Genomic DNA, 21,118 nt, shown 5'->3' on the forward strand with positions numbered 1-21,118 from the left:
ATATTTGCAGTGTGAGTAGTTTCTGTCCAATTATACTTATTAACCTTAATTCAGGTTTTCAAAAACTCAGAGGCATTAACACTACAGAATACTTCTTTACAATTCGCTGAGTAGTGAACTAGGAATATCTAAAAGTCTGATTTTTCAAGTTCTACTGGCCTTTCTTTTTCATTAAGTCCCATATAATGGTACTAAAGTGAAATATGATTATAGTAAAGAAATACTACAAAACTGAAGGCATAGCGATCGGAGAAAAAAGTTCTACCTAAGAATCCCAGTTTTCATCAGTTCTAAAACTTCTGAAGTTTGGGTTAAAACAGAAGTTTGTTTTTTTCTCAAAAATACGAATCTTATCCCTTAATCAACAGCTGGGCAACATAACACTGTGCCACTTTCAACGTTTCTTTCTTGGAGGTCATATGGAAGTTTGAGCCCTTCAGAAACACTTAGAGGCAGCTCTAAGGATTATGACATTTCACAAGGAAGTCTATTTTACATTGCAATCTAACAGCTAAGTTATCAACAAGATCCACAATCAGAAGTTTCTAAGGTTTCATCTGTGTAGGAAGAGTGCCTCAATCATTATTTAGTATGTATTGGCATGATTGAGAAACATTAAAAAGGATAGGGAAGCAACAAAAGAGTCATTCATAATAATGGAAAACTTATTACTAAAAATGTCTGATGTGAATGTAGCAGTTTGGATATAACAACCCTATATTATTCAAATAGTATATAACTAGATTCATATTTACATTGGGTCTGTTGGGTCCAGGTGGTACTGCATTCATTAAAGTGTACATGTTGTCTCCAGAGTTGGTTGAATCTGTAATAAGAGATTATTTTAAGTGCTAATATGTATATTTCGATATATCTACTCACCCAAGACACTTCTTGTCATTTTGTTCATATTATTTCTGTGCCTGAATCACTGATAAACAGTAGCAATAAAAAGGAGGATTTCGCTCCTTTTCTATCTATTTCTACCACACAACAGAGCCATGAAAAGAAATAATTGCAGTGGTCCCTGAGTGACTATTTCCAGACTCTAGTTTTACGCATGACTGTTAAAAGGTTTACAAATCACCAAGTATCTAACTGCTTAATTCCATAAACCCTTCCTCCTGGACTTCCAAATTATTTCAGTCATCTTCAACATTCTCTATAAAACAGGAGTCTCTTTCTTATCAACACTTTCTGTTTTTTTTCCGTCTGTATTAAATGATGAATAGTAATAAATGATACAGACTTCAAGTTAGTATAGCAAATGTTATTATTCATTCTTTCTCATCTGTGTCAGACCATTAGATTATGAACATATCTAGCTATTCAACAGGGCATTGCGTGAAATCCTTACTCTAAGATCAGCTTTAGCTGATCTGTCTTCACTGTGCAGTGTGGTGTAATGCTTCAAAATCTGTGCTCAAAACCAACAAAACCGTTCTGGAGTAGCACAGTGACTCAGCTGTTAATTCTGACAAGAGTTTCACTGGGCCTTGCTGCTGACGCAGCTATAATGCTAGTTCGCCAATTAATGTGTGTGAACTTTCCTCTCTGGTGGAGTACTTCCAGCATGAAATGCAAGATGTAGCTAGCAAGACATACAGGAGTCTTCAGGTTGAAATGAAGAAACCAATGGCTGAGAATTACTATTAGACACAAGTTACTCATTCTGATCTCAAACTTATCTGCTAATGCATACGAAGTCTTAACACCTTTCATCAAAATATCAAAGAAAGGGAAATAAAAAACACAGCAGATGGTGGACAAATTAGCAAAAGTCTTTCCCAAGGGAATCTGAGAAGAGATAGACCATGTGATGAGAACTTTTACTGAGAGGTGAATGTTCTAGGTAAAGTTTGAACACATTTTGAAGGGGACGGCATAACATAATAAACAAACAAACAAACAAATAAATACTGGCAGCTCTGGAAAATCTGTAACTTCCACAGCATCTGTAAAAGGACCTCAAAAAGACCATTCAATCTCCTTGAACAAGAGTTATGAACTGCAGCACATGCAAAATTCAATACTGAGCTGTAAATCTTTTTTTCCGAAACAAGGTGATGGATGTCTTCTAAGTCTGAAGTAGTGAAAGTAGGAAAGCCTAGATCTGATTAAAATGTGTTGGAACTGGGAATGTGGCCTGATCTTGTGTGAGAATGTATTTGTACACATGCAGTTAAAATAAAAATCTTTTCCTGTTTCCCATTCTTTCTGATGCAACATTTTAACCTTCAATTAACCTTGGTAAGTAAAGTATCACAAGGACATCCAAATGTACTGTTTGTTGAAAAGGGGAAATGCAAGCATACAGCAAGCTATATTAATGTGTGATGAGGTAGACAAGGGGTTCTTCAACCACCAGATCCTTCTGAGACATACATCCTTGACTCTCTCCAGGCCTTGGGAATGCTCAGAATGGATTTTTTCAAGTAATTACCTTTGTAAAATTCTCAGATGGACAGTTCCTAAGCATCTGCATACTTTGGAAAACATAGCGTTAAAAATTTTTTAGTATCTTTAACTGAAAACAGGAAAAATTTCTCCACTGAAGCTTTATCTGAAATGCACACAGACAGCCTAACATGTGCCGTAACTGCAGGGCTGTTTATTTTTAAAAGCGTAGGCTGTCTTCAAGTTTGTTTTATGATAAGATAAATTCTAACTTTTAAATGCCAGCTTGCACTATGTATCTTTTTTCCACAAGTGATATAATGAGGAAGTACTACTCTGTATCTTGTGTTTTTAAAGCCTTGGAATTGTAATTTAAGAAAATATGATATTGGTGCAAGAAGTTTTCATGGGAAATTAGGTAACTCCCCTGCCCTCTTACACTACAGAGGACAGCAAGAACATGCTGGATACAAAGACTGAGTTTTCTGTTCCACCACTGAGGTGAGCAGGTCTGTCTTGGCTGGGCAAAGTGCATTACAAAGACACACACTGCCCAAAAGGAGTCTGAGTAGCTACTAAATGTGTTATGTATTTAGTTTCATCTTAGACTTCCAGTGTTGTCCATAGGGGAGGACAGCATCTTCCACATGTTGCGATTTTTCCCTCCTTTGCAGAGCAGTGATGTAGTATCTGTCTGACAAACTTGAAGCCTTGAAAAGACAACTAGCTGTCCTGAATCCTCCCATCCTCATCGGTTCTTCAGACCTTGGTGGTAGTGGTGCAGACCATGTAACTTGGGAAACAATGGGGCATTGAAGATCTGGAAACAGATCACTGATTTGTTTTCATTTCTACTGCTGAAATCATGAAAGAAAGGTTGGTCTAGAAATGAACTGCTTTGAACTGTAAAATATAATGACTTTTATGTCTGTAACAAAGCAGGGACAGAAAGGGAGTTAGAAAGCAGGAAAAAAAAGTATATAGAGCATATAAAGCTAATAATTTCTCATTAAAATTGAAGTTGATAACAATAATGTACTTCCTAAAATCCCTTATTATTTTCTTTTATAGTTTCTGAGTACATTTCTGTACCTGCTGGGCTAGGCATGATGGGTGTTCCTGGTGGCCCTCCACCTCCTGGAGGACCCTGGAGACAGCAGAAAACATCAGTTAGCATGAAAAGAAAAAATACCACAGCAAAAAACCCAACACAGTACAAACGAAAACAAAGTATAAATGTCCCAAGGTGCCACGATAAAAAGATACACCTTTTCCAATAAGCCAGCAGAACAGCTTCTAACAGACTGCCACAACACAGTTGCTCAGCCAGTTTCGGTATTAACTTAAATACAATGTATATTGACACTAGATTACCATTTAGTCAGTAACTGTATTGCGATGTGAGTCAACAAAAGAAATAGCGGAATCAGGGCCTGAAACTGTAACATTTAATTCCCACAGCTGACTTTTGTTACCGCTGTTTTTTAATTGGCTCTTCTATTCTGTTGTGCCTTGTTTGAGAGTAGCCAGCGTTTGCTAACTGCAAAGTACAGGATGTCTTATGGGAGGTGAGGAAGGCAGCCACCTTAAGAAAGGCTCTCTCTGAGATAGAGTTAGTATCTCAATGCCCTTAATTCAGCCTGTATAGTATCCTACATTTTTGAAAAACAGCATCTAAATAGACAGTTCCTTCTCAAATTAATGACAAATGGATATTTACTAGGCATAGAATTATAGTTTCTAGCCTGTATTTGCAGATCCATTCATGTTTTTAAGCAACACGTAGAACTAGCAACTCAGTTTTATAAAAATGTCTAGGTCAGCAAGATGTCAACACATATAAACTGGCCCTCTTCTGCATAATAAAAAACACTCAGGTTGATAACAACAGGTGATGATTTTCAGTGCCGTGTGACTGTTATTATATCTTGTCTCTTTTATTGTATTTTAGAACAGCACACAGACTGCTCCAAACAGCAGCAGATTTTGTAAGTAACACGGACTATACAGGTTTGGCTGTTCCTATCTGCTGACAAGGACCGTTGCTGGGATTTCCTATAAATCACTGAGATATTTTGGAAAGAAGCAACAAAGTTTTGAATTTAAAACAATAGGCTCCTTTTCTCAGCCATCTACGAAAATTAATCTTATAAAACACACAGGAATGATGTACTAGTGTACAATGCTTTCACACTATCAAAATCAGTAATGTAGCAGCTTTCTGATTGATACCATTCCTGCCTCTGCTCATTCAAGCAAAATACTTAACACATTGGAAGCATGCCTCTCTATCTGCTTGTAGGTGATTAACTCTCAATTAATTGTAAATGAAACAGAAACCTTGAATACTAAGTGCACAAACTCTATGATTTTAGGTTTATATTACTTTTTTCAGCCTTGATATATAGAGGTGTAGAAACCACTAACAGATTATTTATTAGAAAAGTTACTCACATTCCCTGTTAATATTTGCATTTAATATAAGTTTGGTGTTTACGCTCAGTGTGTGTATATATGTGTCTTTAAAAAAAGCCTTCCAGAAGGCTTTGTTCCCAAGTGGCCAGACCCTTTTTCCACATATCGTGTACTTTCTTCTTTCTGCAGAGCTTGCACATGAGTTCCTTACTCATCCACGCAGCTCTCCTGGCACCTTTTCCTGACTTCTTAGTTACAAGGACTGTGTAAATCTGGCAAATGAGCACTAGAATTATGGATACTTATCAGAAACTTAATCTTTTCAGCTTCTAGTTGTTTAAATAAAGGACAAAATAAACTGTTTTTAGCAAGATCATCCTTGATCTCATCTTTAAAGCATTATGTCTGAAGAATCATCTCTCTCATGAAGAAATAAGGAATAATCTACATGTAGCAGAAACGGGTTAAAAAAACCCACTGGTATAGTGTCCTGGTGGTAAAAGACTTGATATTTCCACATTCTGAAACAGATTCATGTTTTTGTTGACTCATGCTAAAACACGGCAGTTATCTGACCTTCAGATGGCACAATATTAAAAATCAAAAGACAATCTGAACTGTCCAGAAAACTGGAATCCAACAGCTTGCCAACAAGAATGACAAATGGCAAATGGCCACAGAGAGGAGACAAAAATCTCCCCCCTTTAGACAGTGACTAAATGTGAGATAAATATATTAAACAATATGCCTTAGAAGAGTAAAAGGAAGTGCAAATTACCCAAGTACAACAATAGCAACAGCAATAAAATCTCTAAAAGAATAAACAAAGTTAATCTCTCGGGATACAAACAAATACAAGCAGCAGATATTCCAGCCAAGACCTTTGTTGATAGGTAAAATGCACTGGTGAAGTTCCAGAGTGGTGGTCAGCATTCTGTATTCCACAGAATGACAGATCAATGCTGGGCACAATGACAATGTTTTAACTATTTCATTCTGAAGTACAGACTAGGAAAAAAAAAAAAAAAAGCCACTGACTAATCCATAATAAATTAAGACAATGTCTGTGAAAGAAAGACGTAAAGAAAGACTACAGAGATTTTCCAAGTCTCCAGGAGGTCATTATGAGAATAAAAATTTACACTAAAATGTTAGCTAGTATCACCCATTTATATATTTCTTTGGGGAGATAAAAGTTTGTACACATTCTCCAGATGTTTGTTTTTTTTTTCCCCCTCAAGATGTTAAATTCATACACAATATTGTTTCCAATATAGCTGGGGTTTTCTGCCTCATTATATAAGACTGTATTGGTTATTACAAACCTGTTGAAATAAAACACCACGCAGGCTCATTTTGACCAGCCTGACAATGATTCTAGTAATGAACATCAACATATGTACATAGATGGCAGACAAAATACTAAGCGTGGATCAGATGTTCAGTACACAGCAAATACCCCAAGGTTGTTCTTAACATCTGGACTGTTATTCCTTTGCCTGAATAAAATGTAATACCTATTCCAATAAGTAAATACATAGAGTTGTACTTACTACGTAATTCCCAGGAGATGCTGAAGAATAAGGTATCTGTAACATTAACAGAAACAAAACAGTAGGTTCTTCTGCAGTGACGTGAAGTTCATGCCAATATTTATGAAGAGTTACAGGCTAATGCATTTCTGTTTGTTTCCAACACATAGTGAAAAATGATGGAAACATACTGTTGACATCAAACATAAACACCTTTTCAACAACTTGTCATTTTATGCTTGTTTAAGTCCAAAATTTGCAATATAGACATTTCATATCAAATACTTAAAAATACTTCCATTTAAGGTTACTGTCTCCTTGTGGCCACCCTAATGAAAGCAACACTTATACATTTAAATAATTTAAATAAAAAAACCAACAATTTAGACATTTAAATGTATGCAGACTGGGATCTGGTGTCTGAAACGGACTGAATTTGCTCTTACATATACTTAAGCTTGATTAAAATCTGGACCACAAAAGGGAAGAGATTCTTGTTTAATTCACCCTGAGAACCATTTTGTTTCTCAGCATTATTCTTTCTTTTTTCTTTTTAAAGGACAGTGTCCTAATTTCATGTAAAATTCAACTATGGTATTTGTTACAAAGGATATCTTCAGAAATCCAGTTGGCTATGAATAACCCAATGTTCTTCATAATGCAACACTCTTTTCAATGATTCACTCTTAAGGAACATGGAGCAATGCCATTATAGAAGGATGAGGTAAGAAGTAACTGAATTGACAAAAGATACATTATTTTGTAGAATAAGCATCTTACATGAGTGTAAATAACTTCTAATCCAACTCGTTTTTACATATATTATTACACGTCTTTATTACTGAACTTCTCTATTAATTTTGTAGAGTGAAAATATTTCAACCACCAGTTGAAAAATATCCTATTTTAGTTTGAGTCCACACAAAAGAAAACCGAGGATGAGTTTCAGCTCTTTCTGCAGTTGTCATCCAGTATAGTTAAAAATTCAAAACTGAGAACAGAAAGAATCAGTCCAGTCTGTTAAACAAGATTTTCCTTCTGCAAGTGCAGAAAAGGGATATATTTTTATACTAATGATACATGACTGCTGAATGAAAATGAAAATTCTGCCTTTGTGTTTTCTGAGGAAATAGCAGACACTGTTGTTCACGTGGGATACCTTACTGACCTCCTCTTCCTTCAAGCTGCTATAGAACTACCTCATTTTGTAGTTTTTGCAACAAAATTCAATAGAGCGTACTCCTTGTTATAAAAAGCCTATCAAAAATGGTTGATTTTTGCTATTTCACATCCCCTAGTTAACAGGAGCAAATGGGATTTTGTTATGCGAAATATGTGAGCACACATTAAGCTCTATCTGCCCAAGCTGTAATTTCTGTAGAGCCTGCAAGCCAGATAGTTTTGCCTTAACTCTTTCCGCTTGCACTAAAGGAAGTGAGGACATATTTTAAACATCCCTGTGGTACCATTCATCTTCAGGAGGATCTGTAACTGTTATGGAGACGCAGAGCTTCTGTGTGATCATAAAAAGAGCTAGATATTTACAGGTCACTGAGTTCTCTGTTAAGATATGCTCATCACTGTACCTAACTTGCAATAGAACTAGCAGAAAAAAACACAGTATATGCACAGTGTTTTAATTGGTGAATGAAGTAGATTCTGTCTTTCTTCCTGGGGTACTGATGAGAAATAATTCCCTGAATGTAAAATGATATTTAATATATTTAAATATTTACTTACGGAATTGGCATTGGTTGGATTTGGCCAAGGTCTACCACCCCCTGGGCCCCTGTAATAGAAAATGAAAGATGAGACACGGAACAATTCTCTTTCCTGGACCCATTTTGAGGAAACTAATATTTCAAAGTAACTTATTACCAGAATAAGTTATGAGACGACTTTTTTCAAATGACATTGAAGTGTGATTATCAACCATAACTGCACCAAGTTGCACAGTTACAGCAAAGCTCACCTTGTTGTGCAACCTTCTTCACTCTATCAGTTTATGAGCTAATGAAAGATGGCTTAGGACTACTGCCCTGTCATTTACAATTACGACAGCTTGTGTCCTGACTCATCCTGTGCACATGTGCTTTTCAGGACACTGCTGTTAACATGCCCTCTGCCTAGCACTTTTAAAATAAATTTTTTTATAATGTTTGTATGAAGTATCACACGTACCACAATAATCTTGTTACAATACAGACCAAAGAAGAAAGGTACTAAAATATAAGTGTAATCTCAATCGTCAGAACTGTACTTTTGACAGTGTAATGAAGTACCTCCCTGAAGAACTGTGGATGCAACTATGAATTGAGCACTGCTCTAGAATACTGCAAGTATAACACAGTTTCATTAGCAGTAGTTTTCTCCTTAATGTTTCGGTTACAAATACATTTCACATAAAGAAGCCACAGAAAATTTTCTGCTCTAATATGTGTCTGAGAAGCATACGTAGTACTTATCTGTATTATAGTATAAAATATGTCATTTGTTAAAAAATGAAAGCATGCCATTTTATACATACAATTTTAACACACCTAAATAAGCACCTACAAATATGTTGTTACTTTACTAAGGACAAATTATTTCCACAGAAGTATCAGAAACATAAAATTTGTCATAATCCAGGCAAAATGGAAATTTCAGACTTCTCAGACATTCCTGTGACATGAGGCTCAAGCAGAGTATTTATGATTAAGTAGCAGCTTCCTTGCAGGAGGGACAAGAGTGCAACAGGCCAAAGAAGTCTTTGATAAAGCTCATTCAGACGAAACATCAGGCTGATACTAACAGCAGAGTGGAATGGAAAAAGGAAAAAGGAAAACTTCCAAGACAGAGCACCTTTCTTCTCACAGCTCTAACTGTTCTCTTGACTTTCTTATCCTTAGCCGAGATCAGATAAATGCTCTGGTGTATAGACATCACTTTGCGGGCACTAAACGATAGTCGTGAGCATTTTTGAGGAACCGTATGGTTATACGGGAGGCAAAATCTCTATGTTTACAGTCATAACATACAAAAATAAATAAATTAAAAAAAATCACAATTATCCCTGGGAACATTAAGAATTACCAGTTATTTATAAATAAGACAAAATCACTATTTGAAGGCCCTGACAACTGGAAGGCAGAGCTGACGGCAAAGCCTTTGTGTTTTAAATGGCATTTTGGCCTCATTAGCTTTAGAAAAGGGACATTAGGCACCACAGCTTATGAGACTTGGGAGTTATTCAAATACAGAGAGAAAAGTAAATTTCATAAATGAGTTTGGGAAGTATTCTGTTTGAAAGTTTTACGAAACTAAAAACTAGTAAGTAGATATGTTGCCTGAGGGATTTAATATAAAATTTATTTTTTATTACATTTTTGGCAAGACTATCAGAAAGAAATTACCTCAAACAACCAACTGAAATAAATCAAGTGAAAATTAAAAGAATCATTCCATTTCATGCTGCTGACATTTTCAGGTAGTTGGAAAGCAGAAATGTATGTGAGGGTCTTCTTGCTGAAACAGACACCCCACCAAAGAGGAAGATATTTGCAGGGGTATTTTTGTGTGCTTTGGTGATCCTTCCATGAAAGCTATAACTCCATCACCCCAGCAGCTCTCCCTACTCACCTCACGCAGCACATTCACTGAAAGATCCTTCCTCAAAGGCTTTTAGCAATGGCCTGCAGCTGTCTTCTAGCCCGGAAATGGACTCACTGCCTCATGCCAGGCAGCGCTGATACAAGTGGACTCTACAGACATAATGCTTGGGCCAAATATTCAGCAATTTCTCTTCTGCTAACAACTACACTGGAAATATTAGATGTTCTGTTTTTGTTTTTCATTACTTCTTTTCTGAAATGTCACATGCTGCATGTGGTTTATTGGCACAACTATTTATGAGAAGCCAGCAGCATTCGGAACTGCACCAGAAGTCTGTGGTCACCACAAAACCCTGCACATGTTTTGTGTAACTCAAGAACACCCCGTGAAAAACATCAAATGGAAGATGGCCGTGATGATACTGCTGGTCACTGTGAAGTACAGAGAGATGAAAAAGCTGTCTCAGTACATGGTTGGGTTAGCCACAGCAAAAAGGAAGTTTGTGTGGGCTTTATGAAGAGACAGGCCCTCTCCACGTCACAGTACCTCTGGCGAGTGCACAAGTTTTAAGCTAAGCCCACGTTAACACCTGTGCTATCCTGCAGGCTGCACTGCTGCTGCTTCCTGAGGGGAAACTCACCTTTCATCTACAAAGCTGTTGGAATTTGCAAATTTACTGGAAGCCACGGACAGCTCTAAGTATAGACTTAGAAAATGCTGCAGCAGATTCTGCTTGAAAGCCATATGGTTTATACAGAGCATAATGATGTGAGCTTATAAAACACATAAAAAGGCTACCTGGATATTTCACATACACACACACACACCCCTTTTAAAAATGTTTACTTTGAAAGTATTAATAGTTAGGTAATTATGAATGTTCCACTTCCAAAATAAGTGTAATTTACAAAGTATCTGCTGCTATCACTAATTACAGCTGCAATCTGTTCTTAAGGTTAATCCTGTAACCTTGATCATAGCACTTGGAAAAATAAAGTCTTGTATTTCAGTTTCCCAACAAGAAAATATGTTCCATCAGGATTTAAACCTCTAGATACAAGTTTGGGAACTGTAGTTAAAAAATAAAATCGATTGTTGTTTTTTTTTTTTCTTTTCAGGCATGCTTGAGATATTCTTAGCACTTGAACAGCGCTACAGGTCACACCAGCCACTAAAAAGTGCCAGAAAAATGTAACAATTCTCCCTGAAATTTCCCATTTTGGTCCTAAAGAGTGCAGTGTTTTCACAAATAAAAAAAAAAAATATTACCAAAAATGGATTCACTGAATTCTCAGCCTAAAACCTTACAGCAAAAATAAAATTATTTTGAAAAAGACACTGGATATGTATCAGCTGTTTCAAGTAATCTAATATGCATTAGCTATGATGAAGCAAGGAATTATTTAGCAATGCTACATTTAAGGAGTATATGCTCACGGACTGAAATACTGTCTATGGGCTCTCAGGCTGGCTGCTGCTGCTTTTGACAATAAAGAACACTTTCTTATCCAGAGAAATGTAAAATTATATTTGGCAGATATTCTGCTCTTAGCCAGAGCAGCTTCCTTTGAAGCTTTCCCAGGAGAAAAAGCTGGATTTTAAAATGGCATCTGCTTTTGTAGAATGCATGCTTTTATATTTTAACATTGCCAGAAATCAAAAAACATTGAATACAACAGTGCAGAATTTTAATGTACGATATGGCTATGTGAAGACACATGTAAGTTAACATAAGGCAATGGGTTTATATATAGCCTATCCCCTTCCCTGGAAATGTAAGTAGATGAGATGATTTACCCTGTTCTTCCTTAGTGTTGTGCCTTAGGTAACAGAGACGTGTAAGGAGTAAAACAGAATGAGCTCAAGACACGTGCTGCTGCCTGCAGGTCACCTGCAGATTCTCTGTCTGGTTCTGAACTAAACTGGACATGACAAGTCTTTACCGTGGCTGCAGGGTAATGGCAAACCTGACAGCAGCAACTTTACAGAAGAAAATGAACATGGTGTCTCGGAAATACCATTAAAAGAAGTCCAGGACACAGTTGTGTCTCTGATCTTTGTATCAGTGTACGTCAACTCAGCTGATGACCAAAAGGTGTATTTGGTTTGAGGGTAAAGAAACAAACAAATATTTATGTAGTAAAACATGCATCAATGAAACTTCAGAGGTCTGTGATTCAGCATGTGACATATTTCAATACATACTAGAGCATAACACTCCTGTACAAGCACTCTGGATTCTCATGCCTTCAGCATGCACTACAATAAGCAAACGGACAGCAGGCTGCCTTATTCAAAACCGAAGTACTCTGTCCCACTTCCAGCTGAGATGGAGAAAAGACGAGCTTGCAAGAAAAGCAGAGGAACATCATAAATGCGTGACAAGACAGCGATACAATTATGGTTACGTACTTCATAACTGTTGTTTTACACTGCTTTTCTCAGAATATCAAGTAAAGTTCTCCAATTTGTAGCATCCAATCCAGTGGGACACACAAATTCAAAAGTAAATGCATTTCTCGCATCTCTGCTTTAAAAGAACATGACCTACATATGTTTACTGACTTGATGCAATAAGCTTGCCTATGAAATGCTGAGATATGTAAATGTCAGTATTTCAACCCATAGCCATCTTCTTCTTGAAATGGACAGACAAAGAGTTCTTTCTGTCATCCAGAATCCTGTTTATTTTCCTTAGGTAAACTTTCATTTATGTGGATAAGAGTTGTTAAAATGCCTTTTCTGTCCTCAATTTCACTTCTAGAACATATAATTTTAGGAAGTTACATTTTCTTTTCCTAAAAATCTCTCTCTCTGCAGCTTTTACTCACACTGAATCTCATTGATTGCCTATCCTTGAGAAGGTTCCTATAAGTGCCTGGACTCTAATATATGATGTATGTGACAAAGTAATACCCAATTTCAGAATTTATTTGCCTCAAAATTTCTGGAGATGTGAAGAAATTAAAGGTAAGGTGGATTAAATACTTGGTCTTAATGATACTATCTACTTCAATAACTCTTTTTCAGGTGTGGAACTTAATACTTTTAACAGAAATTGCCATCTTTCTTTCATTTATGTCTCCTCTCAGAAAAGCAGAAATAGGAATCTAAGATCTAACGAACATATGTATGACCTGACTGTGTTCTCAGTGTCCACCTGCTGGACATTCATTCTTGGAAGACAAAGATGTAAAAACTGTAACAAAATAAACTGCTCTCTGATTTGGTTTGTTAAGTTATTTTTGTGCCTTGATACACTGACTGCCATGCTGCCTTCTGTAATTACCATATGGACAGCAAAGTTCTGGTTATGAGAAAAGGTAGTATCTTAAGTAGCAGCAGGGCCAAGATACAAGAATGATCATGCAGCTTCCTCTCTGTATTGTGTTAGAAGTAATTATAGCAGCCCCTTAAAAGTTTTGTATCTCCTAGGAAATACATCTAAATAAAACAAAGAGCATCTTACTTGTTTCAGGCTTACTGATCATTCAAACAACTCCATACAAGATTCATGTGAAGTGCAGAAGATTCCACACTTTGAGTAACTTGTTCTGTTAAAATCCATAGTTTAAATCTAGTCCACTTAGGACACAGCAATTTCACATATGAAACTGTTCTACATGCTTGAGAAGGGGAGCAGTCTACAGGTGTAAAATGAGTAATCCACTCCAATGACAAACTCCATGCCTAGAATAATTCAGTACAGCTCAACAGAATTCAGCTGACATCATTTTTTACCAAACAGGAATCCAGCCTCAGAAGAACACAGAAATACTGGAAAACTTGCACTCATATCTGTAAATCTGTTCCATCTGTTAACAATGAAAATAAATGTAGTCATGGAAATAAAAACAGATACAGAGAACCTTCCACACTTATTTCAGAAAGTTGTTTTGTTGTGCTTTTAAAAAAAAAAATAAAAAATGAAGAGGGTTTTCTGTTTGTTTGTTTGTTTGTTTTTAAATAAAATTATGCATTATTTTTCAGAAAAGAATCATACTTGTACCAATCTTTACCAAAATAAAAGTAAAAACATCAAAAATCATAATGCGCACAAGGACATATTGATGGCTCTACTGACAAAATATTCTCAATATTTTCACTTTGGCCTGTGAAAGAAACTCATCATTTGTACAGACCTGAAGGGACAGCAAATGAGCCTGAAAAAGACACATGCAGAACAAGGAAGCTGCTGTGGGTTTACTTTTTGTAATTGCAGTTATTAGACATCAAAGCACGTTACTTCTCAAAGCATGTTCTCCCTTAACTTATGTAACCCATATGTCACTTCTACAATGAAATAATGATTTTTCTAAACATTATAAGGTTTATCATTGTGCTTACATGTTCATTCCAGGCATCCCCGGGCCACCTAAAGCATTCAGTGGGGGTCTCATTGCACCTCCATAGTTCTGCAATGATAACCAAGGGTCAGACTACCACAAAACAAAAAAACAAAACCAAAGAGGAGGGGGAAAGAAAGGACAGCAGGTTAATGATATCCCTATGTAACTGCGGACTGGATAGGCCAATGTAATTTATTCTTTCAGGAGTTTCCATTGTTGACTTAAAAAAATAATATTGTTATCCCCGAGAAAGAATTACACGCACTATTCAGATAGAAATATACTAAGAATACTTAAAATTGTTACCAAAGGAATTATTTACATATAGAGAAGTCAAGTCAATGGCCAGAGGAACAACTTTTATAAAGTATTTAGCTTTCAAACCAAGGAAGCTCATTCAAAATTAAAAACCTGGACTTAGATACGGAGATTTCTATGTTAGAGAATTTAAATACAATTTCTTTTATGATATTTTGATAGGTTATCAATAAATTCTGATAAGAAATTGCATCGTATGATATCACTTACATATAACAATAACATACAGCATAACCATCGCATTTCTCTTCAAATCAGTCAATTTGAAATGTGAGCAAGAGGAAAATCATTTAATATGATAATGAATGTCACAGCAATGCCAAAAAATGAACTGTCTAATGCCTATGAAATCAGAGCTATGCTCCAATAACATGACAAAAGCTTAACAACTGCACTGTTTCATATGAAAAACTAAATTGTACCTATTTTAATTCAGATGAATGCAAGCAGAACAGCCTATCATCGCAGCTCACATTCATAACAGACTCTGTGGTCTGTATTGATTTTTCTTAGATTTTTTTAGACTTTTTAAATTATTATTATTATTATTATTATTATTATTTTGCAAAGTAATGGAAAATATATTCTCTAAAATGAACAGTACTGACTTAAACATACTGGTTCTGCACTTCAGAAGGTAGAGAAGCAAAGCAAATAATTTATTTTAGAAAATCTAAGCGGTTGTCTATTTATAATAATAAGATGAATATGCTTTAAATGCTGTATAATATACTAACTACAAAAATCTACATAACATAAGCTTATGGGTACTCTCCACATCAGCCTAATTCACAGCGCATGTAAACATGATGTCACGAATACATGAGAAAAATCCAACAGTGATATTCAAAGTATTGGTCCAGTGCTGTTCACATGTTGAGTGATCTAGATACCTAGAATTGATAAGAGAATTGAGAGAGGAGGTCCCATGCCCTAAACAGAAACCCTAAATACACAATTTTCTTTATTGTTAGACACACTCCTGAAAGTGTATGATACAGAGATTTGCAAGAATATTTCCAAAGGCTGAAAACAGAGGTCATTTTCCAGATCTGTTCTATGATCCAACAGTGCCATCTGAAGATAGCATTAGCCATAGCTGCCGAACACCAGTCACCACTCATTTCTTAAATTTGTGTGCAGCTGATGGATCAATTGGTGTGCATGCTCAGGCAAAAATCAGACAGATTAACTCAAACCTCTTGTTTAACCTAAGTTTCTGCAGACAATTTTGCCTGAACCACTCCTCGGTCAGAACTTTAGGGCAGGAACTGATGAGTAGTCAAAGCAGATGGGTACAGTAACATCATCAGATGGTACTACTGGATTTGGAAGAGAATACAGGCTAACTATAACAAAACAATGGTTCCATATCTATTTTATCTCATTTTCCTATCTTGACTGGGAAGGCTGAGCCATTTGTCCTTTTTGGGCTATCTCCCTCTCTATTTTAGACTAGGAACCATTTGTGTAGGACAGGGTTAAAGACCATTATGGAATCCTGGGAACTGGAATACTTCCAATCAAATGTACTTCCAACTCTAATTACTGCTAATTCTAATCAAATGTACTCTTTCGTCCTAAAATAAGAGTGCTTTCATTAAGTCTACTAATACACACATTCCTTCAGCTGCAGCTATGCTCTCTGTCCTAATTTGTTCCTTACAGGTTTTGACTTAAAGTCACCACCACCACTGTTTATCTGGTATTGGGTTGTTCAAAAAAGGACTCGCTAACATCAGGTAGTCAAAATGAGATAAATGAGCCTAGACTTTTAAATATTTAAGATAATCTAATTATTTTTTACTTGAATGCATGAGAGACAGATGGTAAGCTCACCAGCAACTTTGAGGGACTGGGAATAAGCAGTCTATCACAGTGTACACTGTGTACATTGTCCAGCTGGCTGAACTAAGGCTTGAAAAGAACTTAACCTAATTCTTTGCAGCTTTCCACAGATTCAAGCATTCGTAACACTGCTTTTAGCTTCATGGTATTTAGATTGGAAGGGTGTAGAATCATAAAACACAAAATGCTGAGATAAGCATTTATATATCAGCACATGAAGTGTTTCCCAGGTTTAACTGCCTGTGCAGCAAGGTAGAACAGAGCCTTGCACTCTGGGCACACCAAGGCCAAATTTACAGCACTGTAGCAAGAGGACCATTAAAACCAGGTTTGAAAGACAAATTCAGTTTGGTTTTAGAACTGCATTCTGAGATGATACTAAAAGCAATACACAAAGATGATCCATCTACAGAAGAAAATTATTTGCAAGTTCAAAGTTGTGTAGATAAACTGCATTTTCCCCATTTTAAGGGGATGTTTAGACAAAGAAAATAGACAGCAAAAATGAAAAAGAAAAAAACCAACCCAAAAACACACCCTTACAAAAACTGGCAAGAAATTTGCCTGCTGTGTGACTAATGGTGCTGCATAAAGTATCAGCTCGATCTCATCTGGCAGCACTGCAAAGCTTCTCTTTCTACCTCCAAAATACAAGTGGTAAATAAACTTCAATGCTACAGTAGAAACAACAAATTTATGTAATAACAGTTTGTTGGACACACAGCAGACGTTGGGTAGAATCACACAACTGGTTTCTTCCAATAGGACCCAAAAGTGTAAAAGCAGGTCCGAACATATTTGAAGGCAAAGATATTTAATAATTTAAAATTCAGTTTCTATGCCAAGGAACAAATAAGCCACTAGAGAGATTATCTAAATTGAGAAGTAAAAATGCAAACTATGAGAACAAAATGCTGGCAACAGGGTATAAAACACAACTACCTAAATTGTCCCTCACCGAGAATGTTAACAAAACACAAAGGAAACTTTAGGATTCATGTTTCAAGTATACATTATAATTGACCTATCTGCCTATCTTAGTTTATTATTAAAAGCTAATGCCAACAAATATTGGTTTTGCACTTTTGAGGAAAGCATCAAAACATAATTATGAACAGATCAGCACCTTGGAGAAGATGAACTCTTGCAATCCAAGATTGCTTTCCTCCTTGGAATCAAAGCTGGAGAGATGTTTATGGTTGATACAAGGCAGAAAAAAAGAAGCATGAACTCCTAATTTTACATTAAAATGTCTTCAAAACTAACAAAAAAATCTATCTCAATAGTGGTTAAAGAAAACCTTATTGCTTTTCTTCTTGCTAAAGTTTGTCTGAATAGTACTGTAGAACTAAGTAGTACTACGAGATGAACTCTACCGTCCTTGATGACATAATAGGTTGAGAGAATGAGGAAACACTTCCTTGACACTCAGACTCCTTTAGAAATCCTGTCTTTTAATTAAAGCATACACTGGATGTAGGAAAAATGTAACTTTCCTGAAATAAGTGAGTTAAGAATTTCCTTCTGATTTCAAATCTTTAAAAAGTGATTTTTGAATTTTAGATTTTACAAGGTTGTATATCAGAATTAATTTTTACGATAGATAAAATTTATTTTTAAATGGTATTACAAGAACAACTTCGAGCACATTCTATCTTCAAACAACGCAACACCAGAATCAAAGTAATTAAGTATAAATACAATAAAAATGGATATTTATTTGTGGAATGTACCTGTGGTCCTAGAGGAACCATTCCTCTTGGAGGAGTCATTCTCTGCATAGGTCCACCCATGTTTGGATGCCCTGGAAATAAAATTATGTAGCTTTTAAAGCTATGTGAAGCTATACAGACACCTTCCAAATCAACTGTAATTAATTATTTTATTGGTAGATATTCCTGCCTATAGCAGGGTGGTTGGATCTAGGTGATCTTAAAGGTCCTTTCCAACCCAATACATTCTAATTCCTTCTAAATTAACAACAACAACAACAACAAATAATAATAAACTACAGTAAGCTTTGAAACACTGAGCAAAGGATGCCAGTTTGAGAAGATATAAAGTTATATGATTCAAATATTTATTTCATTCACCTTGCTGCCGTGTTGGGTCCATCCCACTAGGCAATAATGGCTGACTTCCTGGGACACCTCCGAGTGCCTGCAGGCATAGAAATTATATCAGAAGAACATAAGACACTGAAATGTATGGTAAAAAGATAACATATATTTTGTTTTTAATTCCTAGATGTTTCTCCCAAGTCAAAATAAAAGTGTTAGAGACAACACTCTTAAGCATCCTAACTGAATATCCTGAGTGCCCAGCTAAATGTCCTAAATGTCCAGCAACCCCATCTATGGATTTGTACCCTTGAGCTTCTTCAGAATTATGGTAAATAATCCCCAAAACAGATCCTCAGCCAATTTCCTTTTTTCCTCCAATTCCTCCTTTGCTTTAGCTCACTTATTCACTGACTATTTCTTGATAACATGACAACTTATCCTAAGCTTATGTTGTTACAGTTTTCCCTTTTAATAGTCATGTCAACATCTTCTCTTAAGAGGCCCCAGTGTGTGCACCATGATATCTTCTAAGAGCGAGCTGTAACTATGCCAGTTGGTTTCAGCTCTCAAAGGGTAAGGCAAAGGAGGGCTATGATGTGGGAGATGGATATTCTACCTGCCGCCTCCTTGAGGAGCAATAACTTATAACTTGTCTACAGCAGATAACAACAGTCACAACACTTGCTCCTATAGCTTGCCTTCGTGTCTGAATAAAAACATGGTGTTATTTCACCTCTGGACCAAATCAAGTTTTTATTTTTATGTCCATCTTATAGTAACTGATTAAAGATTAAGGCTAATTTCTACAATCTCTTAACTACAGTTTAGTCAGATTATTTATTTATTTATTTATTTATTTTTAAATGAAAGGATCTTTGCAGCTGATCCACAAAGTCTCATTTAAAATTCTAAAATATTAATACTTCTTCATTGAAATGTGTCTGGAATGACTAATTCATGTTCTAAGAAAATAATCTACTCGGGTAGCATATATAACTGCTTACTGAGGGGATGGATAAGCCACTGCTGATCTGAAAATACTGTGGTGGTTTGGGGTACACACAAAAGAGAATTTATCTGTCAATATTTTATAGTTTATTTCCAAAAAAGGAAGGAAGTTCAAAATCAAAACGCACATTATTACCTTAGTTTAGCAACAGGTTAAAAGGTATTCTATGGTATATTACAGATTAAACACATAATCTGTTAAATTCTGTGCATCACTTAAAATTGAGTTTTTCATTTACTTCCACGGCTTGATTGTCCTAAGCACAGATGTAAGAACAAGACATGGAATACATAGTGAATGATCAAATACTCTTGTAAAGGAGGAACTGGTCATTCCTGCTCAAGATATCAGACAAATAAGGATGAGCTGCTGCAACACTCAACTGAAACTTGGCTCATGTGGTGATTACAATTTCTTGCCAATGCACCAGAGGACTCTTCAACAACACAGAGAATGCCAGCACAGCATGGGCATTGCCAAGAGCAAATACGTTTGCAGGACTGGATCTTGTAGGGTATGATGGAGCTCTGGAAACATCCTGGGGGTACTCTGTGGCATGCAGTATTTACTAATGCTTCTCACCAGGTAGCCCAGATCCAGTTTACGTACCCCAACACTGAATTTGAAGTGATGGGAATGCATGTTCCATGTCATACATCCCTGTACAAAATACAACCTCAAATGGTCTACGTTGAGGGATGGAGGTATAGGTACGGTGGAGGTTTAACATCAGAGTAAACTCTGATAAACTTCACAAAATCTACCTCTTTGTAACCCAAATGTTGGCCTCAAGGTAGTTCAGTACTTTCAGTGGTACCCCTTAAGGTCCCTTAAAAAAAGAGCAGTGCGAAGAGCAGTTATTCATGAATGCAGCATGATGTAAATTAATTGCAAGAGCTGTAATTCATGAACATTATCTTGCAATTCTACACTGAAACTGCACTGTGCAGACAAAGATGCTTCTGAAATAAAGCTGTGGTTTGGCAACAGTTTCACAGCATTCACCACACCACTGTGCCACATTTGCACAGTTCAGAAGCACAGAAACAAAAGAATAATGGATATCCAACACTGGTGTACTCCTGGCTAGGAGACTACTGAAAGGTGGAAAAATCTGGAAGACATTTTGAACTGCATTACTATATGCTGCTGCTAACATTTAACAAAATACGCTGGATGCATTTCATTGCGCTTACACTGTCCTTTGATGTCCACATCAGCAAAGTCAAGTCACACATTTCCCTTGTGAAAAAGCAGCTATGTTATAGATCACCAGGTGATCCTGCAAGCTAAAATGTCCCCAGTTCACTAAAATTTGATGTTCAATTTTATGACGATATTGTGCCAATGGCCAAGACAAGTTTGTTGTCATTGTAACACACAAATACAGAGAAGCTGAGCTCTGGTAATAACAAAACCAGTCCTGGAAGCCTAGGTTGCACAAAATGATATTCTGATTGCCTATCAACCTTTCTAAATCTTGCACACAGTTTTTTCTTAGAGCTCTGTCTCCTTCTCGCTTAACATTTCAATTGCTGACATTCACTTTCTCCTCTTCTAACTGCACTAAGAAAACAGAAACACTATCTCCTT

General features: G+C 36.2%; 1 protein-coding gene across 4 annotated transcripts in view; it reads right to left on the reverse strand.

Annotated features, from left to right (window-relative positions):
• SSBP2 (single stranded DNA binding protein 2) overlaps positions 1 to 21,118 on the reverse strand; it is a 159,139-nt gene that overhangs the window by 11,874 nt on the left and 126,147 nt on the right. For 2 of the 4 annotated variants that reach the window (XM_072360188.1, XM_072360190.1), the window contains 7 exons: positions 18,547 to 18,613; positions 18,187 to 18,257; positions 14,286 to 14,353; positions 8,085 to 8,133; positions 6,366 to 6,401; positions 3,490 to 3,544; positions 756 to 826 (listed from right to left, as the gene is read on the reverse strand). In XM_072360188.1, coding sequence (XP_072216289.1) covers positions 756 to 826; positions 3,490 to 3,544; positions 6,366 to 6,401; positions 8,085 to 8,133; positions 14,286 to 14,353; positions 18,187 to 18,257; positions 18,547 to 18,613 — 417 coding nt within the window. Of the gene's footprint in view, positions 1 to 755; positions 827 to 3,489; positions 3,545 to 6,365; positions 6,402 to 8,084; positions 8,134 to 14,285; positions 14,378 to 18,186; positions 18,258 to 18,546; positions 18,614 to 21,118 lie in introns of all 4 variants that reach the window. The other 2 variants (XM_072360189.1, XM_072360186.1) reach the window with 1 other exon arrangement.

This window comes from Excalfactoria chinensis, chromosome Z (genome assembly GCF_039878825.1).
Source record: "Excalfactoria chinensis isolate bCotChi1 chromosome Z, bCotChi1.hap2, whole genome shotgun sequence".
Taxonomy (NCBI): Eukaryota; Metazoa; Chordata; class Aves; order Galliformes; family Phasianidae; genus Excalfactoria; species Excalfactoria chinensis.